The sequence below is a fragment of the Cryptosporidium ryanae genome (genome assembly GCF_009792415.1).
Source record: "Cryptosporidium ryanae isolate 45019 chromosome Unknown contig_11, whole genome shotgun sequence".
Lineage (NCBI taxonomy): Eukaryota > Apicomplexa > Conoidasida > Eucoccidiorida > Cryptosporidiidae > Cryptosporidium > Cryptosporidium ryanae.
In genome coordinates, this window is record NW_027125521.1 from 503,357 (window position 1) to 515,405 (window position 12,049).

The 12,049-nt window shown below is 29.7% G+C and overlaps 4 protein-coding genes across 4 annotated transcripts; 1 reads left to right on the top strand and 3 right to left on the bottom strand.

Annotated features, from left to right (window-relative positions):
- Positions 1-57: 57 nt before the first annotated feature.
- On the top strand, positions 58-3,291 carry FG386_000152 (uncharacterized protein; the record flags this gene model as incomplete). Its single annotated transcript, XM_067339463.1, has 1 exon — positions 58-3,291. One exon carries the CDS (start codon positions 58-60, stop codon positions 3,289-3,291), a length of 3,234 nt encoding a protein of 1,077 aa, XP_067198261.1.
- A 268-nt stretch (positions 3,292-3,559) lies between these two features.
- On the bottom strand, positions 3,560-3,943 carry FG386_000153 (uncharacterized protein; the record flags this gene model as incomplete). Its single annotated transcript, XM_067339464.1, has 1 exon — positions 3,560-3,943. The coding sequence occupies one exon, from the start codon at positions 3,941-3,943 to the stop codon at positions 3,560-3,562; it is 384 nt and encodes a 127-aa protein (XP_067198262.1).
- A 692-nt stretch (positions 3,944-4,635) lies between these two features.
- Positions 4,636-5,904, bottom strand: FG386_000154 (uncharacterized protein; the record flags this gene model as incomplete). Its single annotated transcript, XM_067339465.1, has 1 exon — positions 4,636-5,904. The coding sequence occupies one exon, from the start codon at positions 5,902-5,904 to the stop codon at positions 4,636-4,638; it is 1,269 nt and encodes a 422-aa protein (XP_067198263.1).
- Positions 5,905-7,450: 1,546 nt separating this feature from the next.
- Positions 7,451-11,461, bottom strand: FG386_000156 (uncharacterized protein; the record flags this gene model as incomplete). The annotated part of the gene is made up of 1 exon (XM_067339467.1): positions 7,451-11,461. One exon carries the CDS (start codon positions 11,459-11,461, stop codon positions 7,451-7,453), a length of 4,011 nt encoding a protein of 1,336 aa, XP_067198265.1.
- Between the last annotated feature and the right edge of the window lie 588 nt (positions 11,462-12,049).

A 12,049-nucleotide genomic window follows, 5' to 3' on the forward strand; every position in this document is an offset into this window, starting at 1 on the left:
TCATTTATTCTAATTAATACATCTATAGAAATAAATAGGGCAAATATATTATTTATAATGATATTATCCTATTTTTTTCGGTTGTATATAATACTTACAACAGTTCTGCTGATTTATAGATTTGAAGTTGGGGTATTTGCAAATGAAAGCTCTGTTTCCTATGATTATAGTTCAAAAAACAGCGATGGTTCAAATGTAGAAGTTGTGACGAGTGAAAGTTCTGACGTGTTTGGTGATTCTGATCGGGAGTCAAGTAAACAACCGAGTCAAGAGGATGTTGAGACATCCGAGTCAAGTGTTGGGGGATCATCAAATTCTGCTCCTGAAGGGGAGTCACTTGTTTTAGGTGACTCAAGTTTTGTAGGAAGCATAACTTCTCAATCAGATATAGATTCCAGAAAAGTAAAACCTCGAGAGGGTGAAGGTGAAAGTATTCAATATGGGTATGACAATATAGATGATAGCGCAGAATATTTATTAACACCACATTTAGCGAAAAGTGATGATTTTAGTAGTCCAGCAATTATGGAATCTTTTGAAGATAAACCATCTATTTCGGAAAAAGAAAGGAAAGAATCAGAAGTTCTTTTGGATGAACCTCCAACTGAAAAAGTTGACTCTAGCTCTGTAAAAACACCAGTTACAGAAAAAATTGAGGAAAGTAAAGAAAAAACTCCTTTGGTTGAATTTCCAGAGGATATTGATGATTATAAAGTGGCTGTGGAACCAGTAATACACAAATCTGAAATGAAAGAAGATTCTAAAGAATTGCCAGGATCAGAGGTTGTGTTCGAGGAGGTTAGCGAGTCAAAACTTCCAAAATTTGTGGATGTTGCACAAAATCAAGATGAAAATATGTTTGCCAAACCTAATATTTTTGAATCATCTCTAAGTTCTGGAATTTCAGATTCTATTGAATCAAGCGTGACAGGAGACCAAATGACATCTGATTTAATTCAAATCAACGAAACGCCTGAAGATAAACAAACTGATGTTGAATTGGGAGAAACTGGTTCATCTTTCGGTAGCGATATTTCAAACTCACATGATACAGATACAAAAAATAGTGAAAGTGAATCTTACAATTTTATAGAGCAAACAGAAACAAAACCCAGTGGTTCAGAATCCTCATTTGTGAATCCTCCTACTGATGAAATTACTTTAACTGAGGATCTATCTGTAAATAATCCTCCGGAGAAAGAGTTTTTAAATGAAGGGGTTGATTTAAAGAATACGAACGTTAATTTGCAGTTTTATAAATCAGAAACTATCGAACCTCCAACTCCAGATTCTAGTTTTATTGAGGATAAAACAATAGGAAATCAGAGATTTTATTCTGGACCCTATGTAAGAACAAATGCTACAGCTGGAAAAGTTAGTCCTAGAATTGCATCTGTTATTGAAACATTAGTGGGTCAATTTGAAAAATATAATTTGTATGGGAGTGGAAATAAAAATAATATGAGTGTTTCAGGCTCAAATGTAAAGAATATTAAAAATTCTTTTGAAGGTTTAGCTGGAGATAATGTAAATAATGCAATACAACCTAAAAATGCCGCAGAGGAAGAATATATTGCATCTTTGAAATCTCAAACTCCAAATAATACATTCCTATACAAGAATAGATATGAGGAAATGAGACTAACAAAAAATACATTCGGAAAATCTTTATTACAAGAGGAATTAGAAAAAATGAGAGGAACACTAAGAGAGACTATAAGCAAACAACTTGGGTCTGGTAGAGTTTGGGAAAGGCCTGTTAATACAAATAATGATTCGAAGATATTGAAAGAAGTTTACTCACATGATAGACCTATTCAAAATCGTGTTGGAGTTTCAGATCATTATATTGACAGTGACAATACCAATTCCCAAATTTCTATTCCAACTTTAAATATAACTCTCCAAGATAAAATAATAGATTCAAATTTAAATACTGATTTTTATTCAAACAAATATGATTACAATCCGCATGATGAACCGATAAGTATAAATAAAAGTATTCAATCCTTTAAAGATAGCAATACAACAGAAAGGAGCCATATAAAAATACAAAAAACTGATTTTGGCACCGAAAATTATATTGATATAAAAAATACTGAATTAGCATCTGAAACAAGTAAAAGTGAGGATGTTGATACAGAATCTGAAATATCAGATTTGGATCAAGTAGCGAGCACACCAGAACAAACTAATTTGAACCAAAAGATCACAAGTCCAAAGAGAAGTGATGGTTTTAGTGGGATGCCATTCTCCTATATTAATAACATTAAGGAATTACAATCAGGATGGAAATCTGGTGATATCCATGAAAATAACTATAAAAATAATTTCAATAATATGGAAGTCATTCAAAAAGATAAATCTGTTTTTGGAAATAGAAGACTGGAGTCTGTAGATCAAGAATACAAATCTCCAGAAGCAAATGGTAAAGAATATGATGTTAGTGAGGGAACAGTATCATATTCAAAGCAAGTTGAATTATCCCCACAAGAAGAAAATGAAATAAATCAATGCTATTTAAAAGCAAAGAAAATCAAAAGTGTTAATTTTGGTTTGGATATTTCAACTGATTCACAAAGTCCAGCCTCAGAAACATTTATAAGTGAGGTTAATAAACACAAATCTAAAATCAAAGAGCTTATTTTATTTGGACAAGAAGCAACTAGAGTTGCAGAAAAGTACAATAGGAAAAAATCATGGAGAAAAAAAACAAGGAAGTTTAAGTTAGATTTTCTTGAATTATCGAATGATTTCTTACAGCATGCCAAAGCAGTAAAATCATTAATTTATCATGTTTCAAACGCTTCAAGTAGAAATATGATCAATTTAATCAATAAAATCCTGCAAAAACATAAGCATAGCAAACAAAGTTTACTTGTTCAATGCAAAATTTTAGATCAGGCCTTTTTTTCTCATAAAAATTCAATAAGAGGAAAACTTATGAAAAGAATTTCCGATATGTACTTTGTGGATGTTATAAATGAGCAAATAGGTATCTTAATAAATGAGAGGTTCAATCCTTTGGTAAATTCAATAAAATCTAATAAATATACAAAGAAAAAATTGTTTAAAATTGTACCTTCTGTAGATTTATTAATAGTCGACAAAAAAGGTTACTCCGAACTTCCTCAATCAGATTTAGAGACCAAGGAGACAAAAAGGAGAAGAAATAAGTTATTGGATGTCTTGAAAAAAATATTTAAAAGGCCCTCATTCTTAAAAGCCAAAAAAAAAAATCTCAAATGTGTAAAAACAGGTAATTGTTGCAAAAAGAATAAACAAAAATAATAAAAATAGGTCTAAATATCAAATTCAAAATGAAAATTCATATTAACTCAAATAGTTTAAGTTCATTCACTTTAATTTGAGAATAAAGTTAATATATCCGAAATCTCCTGTGTTGTATTTTGCTTCTATAAAATTTATTAAAAATAAGAATATAATGAAACAATAAGTATATGTAAACAACCAAATGCTTTACTTGAACACTGTGATCCCCAAGTTGTTCAAATAGAGATAATCATTTAATTCTCTTAGATAGTTTGTGTTAACTTCATTATGAAGTAGATTGTTCTACCGTAATAAAAAGTGGTTCTCCTTTTAAAAATTTCTTTTTCAAGGATATATATGAGGTGATTATCTCCATATCTTTAACAGCTTTTATTTTTTGTTTTGAAGCTTCTTTTTCATTGTCCTTGCATTGAATAACAGCAAAGTACTTTCCCTTGTATATTTTTTTTCCTTTTGAACTGAGAGTGTATCCATAGCCTTCACAGGGAGCCTTAATTACGTAATGTTTGATATTGTAAATAAAAAGAATTTGTAATAATTTTTCTCCTTTTGAAATTTGAATCTCACCGAGTGCAGAATTGGACTCATTTTCTGTATCGCTTTCAAGTTCAATATTTTTTTTATATGCATCGTCTTGTAAAATTATCATATTTCTTCCTGCGATGTAAGTGTAAACTTTATTGTTATCGCATTTTATTAAAGCAACAACATTCTTTTCTTTTATCTTAGAGCCAATTTTATGGTTTAACTGTTTCACAAAATATCCGTTACATGGCGAGGTCACATCTTGAATTTCTCCCTTTGCTGTAACAATATTAGCAACATTATAAATAGTATTATATTAAAGTTTATAAGTTATTCAATTTAAAAGTAACTTCGGTAACTTACTTTTTGTGTTCTCATCATTATTTCTCTGTTTTAATGGAAAAATAGTTTTTGTAATATTTTCAATCTCCACTTCGTCATTTGATTGGTCAGAATCTTCTTCAAAGCTTTCCCAGTTTAATTCTGAAGTATCTACTATAATTATTGGTTGTTTTTTCACTACAATTGAAGGATTTGGTAAAATAGTAGCTAAAATAATAAATGACTTCGTTGCTTGGATTTTTCTTCTTTTTAACTTGTTCTCATTACATATCACAATTGCTACATTTGTTCCACTTTTAGCCAAACCGGGAGAATCTGTATACACCAATAATCCATTACAAGGTGATGTCAATATTCTCCAATTATTTCTGATGATGGCTACTGCTTCTCCAGTCTAAATTTCATTAATCATTTGTTGAGAAGTAAAATAAAAAAAATTAAACTATTAATGTCAAATAAATAAATATCCATTTATTAAGAAACATTAATATTGTTTAATTTTTCATAATAACTTACCTTTACATTAGAATGGTCATCTTTAAAATAGTGAGCAACTAAGCCACTTTTAACTGCTTTCCCATAAGACATATTATTTTCATTGTAACTATCATCATTTCGAGTTTTACATCTTACTTTAAATACTTTTTCTCTTCCCTTCACTGAACTACCAATATCCTTATAAATACTAATTCTACCTCGGCAAGGTGCAGTAATAAGTTGATAATTGCCGTAAATCAAGTAATTTGGGATATATTTTGATTCATTAACAAGTTTTCCCGATAAAATTCTTTCATTTTTTGATACTCTAGCATGTAATGTACTTGTATCTGTATTAAAATCATTATTTGATTTGGATTCCTGAAATTTAATTTTTATATTGGTAACTTTAACAGAAAAAGGTACGATTAAGTCTTCGTAATTTCTATCCTTTGATCCCCTTTGTGTTTTATCACATTTTATTGTAGCAAATAAGGTTCCTTGCTCAATTTTTTGACCTGGCTCGTCTTCAAGTAAATTAGTTGTTAAAATTCCCGAACAAGGAGATTTCACTGTCCATTTGGTATTTTTTGAGTTTATTAAGCGATGAGTACTCGTAATTTTATGTAGTTTTTCTTTTTTTAGTTTATTAATGTTGATTACGGAATAAGTGACTGCAGCATTCATAAGTGCATTTTTAATTGCTTTGTCTTCTTCCTCATTACCTTTTTGTTCTTCATCCTCATAATCATCGTATTCTTCATTATTTCTTATCTTTCCACCTTCTTCAGTCTTAGCACCCTTTTCTACACTTCCTTTTGCCTTTACATCAAAATCTCCATCAGTTTGTTCCATGTTATTTTCATTAAAGACATTCAAATTATTCTCATCACGTTTTATTTCAGGGCTAATTGTTTGGTCAGTATGGTACATTTGTTGAAAGCCTGTGCTTTGAGACTGAGTTTCACCATATATTTGTTGTACCTGATAATTTGATCCTGTATCATTGATTGTAGAAGTTATTTCTGTCTCAAAACTGATCAGTCCCAAGCCTCTGTTAAATTTTTGTCCAATCATTTGAGTTTTATAATAAAGAGTACTTGCATTATATAATCTACGGAGAGCTTCATATCTCACGTATGTGTAGTCATCAAACCACATTCCCAGAACTACAGTGCCTTGTTCAACTTGTTCTGAATCTGGGACATCGGTAATTGTTGCATTCTCTCTAGAGGAAAGTTGCATTGAAAAAATTAATTTTCCCATTTCTTTTTTTTTCCTTGAACTTAATATTGAATTTCTTGGTAATTCTGTACATAACAATGATAATATATACTTAGGTGATGTAGATCCCTATGTTGACAAAATTAGTAATTAACATGTAATTAAATCAATTAAAATTTAAATAGAAATAATGATAAAAACAATTTAAATGTTAAATTTTATATGTTAGTTAAAATTATCATCATTTCTATGATTTTAATAGTTTAACCTACGTTTATGCTTTCTGCAGCCAAAACCGTCCCTGAATTTGTGTATATTTGTTCAACAGTTGACTTGCAAGGCGTTATTAATTGAACCCTTTTTTTGTTTTGAACAGCAAAATATTCTTTATCTTCTGAAAAACTTTCAAGAAAGCCTAAATCCTGGATATTAAATATGTAATTAATAATCAGTAATGTAAGATGTTGAAGTAATTTGTTTTGAAATCATTTATCTTTTTTCCTTTTTAAATAGAAGTTTAATTACAAATAACTAGAAAAACTTACCTCATTCTCTTCCATATTAGATTCGGGATATACTTTACTAGAAAAAACTAAAGTCATCGGTTCCACATTATTTTGCATTAAATACACTCTTGCTCTCAATATTTCATTCGCATTAATTTCAAAATCTAGAGTACCCATGGCTTTAGCAAATATAATTCTGTAATTAAAACTACACACACACAATAAAATCACGAATAAAATTATACTTTTTGAAGTGACCTTCATTTTTTTGTTACAACTTATATTTATTTATTCAGTTAATCCACATTCAAAAAAAAAATAGTGTTGTTTATAAGAAAATTACTTTCAAATTTAACTTAGTACAATAAAATTAAACTTATATAATAAAATTTATATTACAATTAGTTTTACATACTATTATTCAGATTCTCTTATATTATTCACTTTTGTTATTGTCATTTAGGACACCTGTGCCTGAAGAGGTATGAAACTTCTCACAAACTCCCGCCACAATATTCTTGTCACACAAATATTACATTTTTGGAAAATAAGATGGATAACCTCGATATAAGTGGTTAATTATAAGAAAAGTTTTATTTTTATTATTGGAATCAAACACTATTTTAAGTTTTTGTGTTAATATTTAGGTATGAACAATTTATGTGCTTTAAATTGAGGATAGAGCTAACAAATGTAAGTTTACATAAAATAAGAAATAAGTACATAAATGAACGTGTATTTGCATTAAAACTATAATTATGCAAATATAATTATAATATCAAGTATTTATGTCAAATATAAAAATTAAAAATATAAATTCTAGCGTTTAAATATTCGATTTTGAGCAATATAAAATTGGTGTATTGGTATTAAAATAAACCGTTAATTTGATATTATGACAAATAATGTCAATCTTATATGCTCTATTCCTGAATTTCAGCCAAGAAAATCTCTGATATGCACAGATAATCGCCAAAAGGCAAATCCAAAGTAAACAGGCATATATGTTATTGTCGGATTAACTAAAATATATGAAACGAACAATGTTGCCAATTATTAATATTAAAGTTTGAATTATTTCATTAGTATTTGAAAGGAGAAAATGAGACAGTGCAGATTGATTCAATTTCTAAAGAATCAAATCCTTCAGGTAGGTAACTCTTTAAAATATCAGAACATATCTGTATTGTTCTGGGATTTTTGGATAATACCAAACTTGATGTTTCTCCATTTAGTTGAGAGTTCGAAATAACAATTTTGGATATTTCATCTACAACTTTAATTGAATTGTAAAAGGGAAATACTTCAAAATTGTCATTAATGTCATTTACTCCTTTTATTGGATTTGATCCAGAATAAAGTCCTGTAAAGTTGATTAGGCTTTTGTCCTTTTCAGGATTTTTTGATTTTAATAAAGAAAGAAAGCTATCATGGAAGACACCAAAAAGTCTAATTGCTTCAAGGGTTCTTATTCCTCTGACTTTAACAGTTTTATCATAATTGTCTTTTATTTCCACCCCTTCAAAAATATAATTTTCAATTAATTGTTCAAGCTTCTGGGTGAATTTTGAGTTGGAGAATTTGAATAAGGGAGCTTCCAGATTTGTTGTATTATTTTTATCAGATGAAAGTTGTTCAGAAGATTGAGTGAGGGTATTAAGTGGATCACCATTAAGATTATCAGTAAATATTAGATCATAATTTGTTTGTAAGGAAATGTATTTGTAAATGGAATTTTCACCGTAATTATCAGAGCAAACTTGAATGTCACTGCAGAAGTATCCAATAAGTCTATGATCAATTGGGTTCTCATCATGATAAGATAATGAAAGACCTTTATAAGTCTTTGTAGATGCATTTTCGTCATAAACAACAGTTTCGCTGTTCATGTTTAAAATGTTAGACAATAGTGATGCAATGTTACATTTTTCTATAAAACCTGGGTCATTAGAATTCTTGAATCCACGAGTTAAATTTATTAGATGAAGTCCGAAGTTTAGAGTTGCTTCAAATGATGGTTTTTTAGTTATGGGTCTTGAATACTTTCTTACTTTTTTGTAGATGCAATATAGTTTTGGAATTATTTGTTTGGGAATACTGAAATAATTAACTAAATACTTAATGAAAAGAGGACGGTCCGTGACTTGTGTTGGGAGTTCATTATTTGGTAGTGAAAATGTTGAAGAACATATTTCTCCTACTTCCTTCTCATTTATATCGGTTTTACTCTTAAATTCAAAGAATTTTAATAAAACCTGCGAACATTTCCTGATTAAATATGAGAATTTCTCAAAAAGAATATCATTAAATAAAATGCTCCTAAGTCCAAATACATTATCAGATATATACCTAGAATTATGCATATCAGCAGAAGAATCTCTAGCCAATATGAATTCATATCTCAGAGCATTACCTGCAAAAGAAGAACTACCAATTACTGGTATTTGTTCAAAGTTTGAATACATATTAACAAATATTACTTTGAGATCTTCTCCTGTTAATTCCCCAAAGTACCTTGACCTCTGAATTCTTCTAATAAATTTAGAAACGAAAAATGCAGAGTATTTGTTAGCCTCACCTAAGGCAGAACCTTTTTGGAAACTAATTCCAACAACCTCGTTCAACGCATCTTTAATTTCCATTGATATATCAGTTGTGTTTTTTATCCAGTTTTCTTCAGATATTGATTTTTTTGCAAAATTTTTCAGGGAAAATGAAACGATTCTGTCATAGTATGAGTCATTTAACATTTTCGAAACATGCGTACAAAATAGCTTTTGTTTTCCTTGAATTTGAGAGCTAGAAAAAAAGGATGAAAATTGGAAGTTTTCCATACATATATTGTATTCGGATTTTTTATGATTATCATATGAGCCAAATCTGCAAATATGTGCAAATAGAGGGTGCAACTTCAGTTGTAATCCAAGGACAGAGAAAGAACTGGATGCATATGCATATATTCTCTTTAGTTGATTGAAACTAAATCCATAATTATCTGAAGCAACAACGACCAACTTGACTAAATATGGCAATTCTGAGAATGAGTTAGGATATGAAGTAAAAAGCACACTCTCACAGATAGCCAAGACAGTATCATAAACTCTCAAATATTCACTTCTTTTATTTAAAACTGATTCAGCACATTCGTGTGGCGTAAGACTATTTGATACTATTTCTAGTATATATTTAACTGAAATAACAACATTTTGTAGATTTTTCTCCTCAACAATATCATTAGGATTTGATATAGGACAATTATTTGTTTTACTTCTTGGTAGCCTTACTTTTTCTAAAAGAATCAGTGCCACTCTTAATAATGAAGAGTACAATTTCTGAGTTTTAATAGCTAATTCTGAGTGTTCTAGAGCTGTTACTCCATTAATGTATTTAGATTCTTGGTAATTTAGTGTTTTCATTACCTCTTTTATAGCTTTTGAAGGTGTAAGTAATCCCTTAATACCTTTCAATTGGGTTTTATTTAATTTTTCAATTCTTTCCTCAAGATCAACTTTTTCAACCTTGGAATCAAATATTTTGTGTATAAACTTAGATCTATGCAAAATTTGAGGGAAATTCTCGTTTTCTGAACTCAACGGTAATACTGAAAGCATTAAAGCCGTTAGCTCCTCATTAGTGAGAACATTTTCCATTTTTGATTCAAAACACTTCTTAATTGCTGAACAAATACTATTAGAATCTTTTTTAAGATCAACTATCACTCTTTCTCCGGAAATGAATGTATTCTCTGAAAGATTTATGAATTTTGGAAGAGCCTCCATACAGGTCTGCATAAATTTTTCTTCAGCAGAAATATAACCTTCAAGAAAAACAGCAAGTCTAGTGGCCAAATCAAATTCCGGATACATCCCAGTATATGAAGCAGAAAGATGGAAAACACACATAGAGCAAGAAATTAGCTCTATTGGGAGCTCCAAATGTTCATTTAAATACATTAAATACTGAAATAAAATAGAATTAGGTGATGTTGGAATAAAAATAGGATTTATGGCCTGCTCAGAGTAGTTACAAAGGATTGAGCTCAAATGTGATCTTTTGCTTGCGCTATCTTTACCCAAAATCAGTGGATGTGCCTTAAAATGTAAAATCAAAGATTCCTCACAGGATATATTGTCAGAAGATCCATTATATCCATAGATTACAGTGTTATGCCATGAACTTGTTTGTTTCTCGTCAGAATTTCCAAAAACATCTATTGAAGTTTTATCAAAGTGTGTGGTTACAATTGAATCCAACTTCGACACAATTCTGTATAATCTCAAAAGACCTTCATTTAGAGGCCTTCCGTTAAATTTGTTCCTTATATTTTCAATAAATAAAATTTTATTTAATGAATTGCTCACTGATAGAGTTGCTGGATCATTTACGAGAATCTCCCTTAAAGAAGACAATGAATTTGACATATTCGTATCTTTAACACATTTAGGTATCTGTTTACATACTAAAGCAATCATCAATTTTGAAGAGTGGTTTCTAGGAATTTTTGAAATTGAAATTAAGTACTGAATACAAGAATTTCTGAAGTCATCACTGTCAGATACTTGAGGAAGTTGTAATGATGCAGCAGCAACCTTATGAATATCAGGGAGAGCTGAAAATTCACCTAATTGATTTCTCACATTCCTAAAGCTGTAAAGTATGCAAACACCAACTAGAGCAATTTTGGAAGGAAAATCAACAGTATTTATTGTATATTCTATGTATCTGTTAATGTAATATTCCTCATTCAAATATATCTGGGCCGTTGAAGCAGAAACACTTCTATTTATAGGCAAGGTTAATTTCTGAGGACGGTGTAATCCTATAGAGAGAGGAACCTGAACCGAATCCAAAGCACATGCCTTGCTCTGCTCAAAGTGAAATATAAATTTCTCATTTCCAGGTGGAATTAATCTATATAGTGAATCTATATTTATGTTTTTTCCTCTATTTTTTATTAGCTCGTTATAAAAAAGATTCTCCGTAAGACACACATTGTGAGAGGCAGAACTTGTACCTTCAAACCCAAATACACCAGAACTATTCTGGAGAGATAACACCGCTAATCCCAGTAGTCCAAAGAAAGACAAACGCATCACAGTGGGATAGATTAATCTCTCTCTCCTTATATTAAAACTCTGATTTATAACCTTCCTACGCTTTATTCACTATTATTCCAGTATAATTTAACCCAATTCTCACACATACACAAATTATTAATGTGCTTGCCTTCCTTTTTTATTTTTCGCCACTTCTTTTTTCATTCATTCCAGACTATCTTATAAGATCTCTGAATAATTCAGCGCCGGCGCCTTACAACCTGCATGCCTATTTATAGAAAGAATTCATTAAAGACTAAAAATGAAAAATTAAACTGCTAGTGAGATTAAAGAACATATTAAACCATAATGAAAACATATTAAATAAATAATGAGATTTAATGCTTAGTTTTTAAAAAAGGAAATTCTGAGACAATTTTATTTTTGTAAATGTAAATACAATAGTTATTGTGTATTCCTTGGTTTATTTCAAGGTTTTTATAACATAATACTTTAATAGTCTTCAAAACATTTTAAATATTGAATATATGCTTATTTATTTTATCATATTTAGGGTTTTTAGGTTTAGGTTTTAGGGTTTTAGGGTTTTAGGTTTAGGGTTTTAGGTTAGGGTTTTTAGGTTTT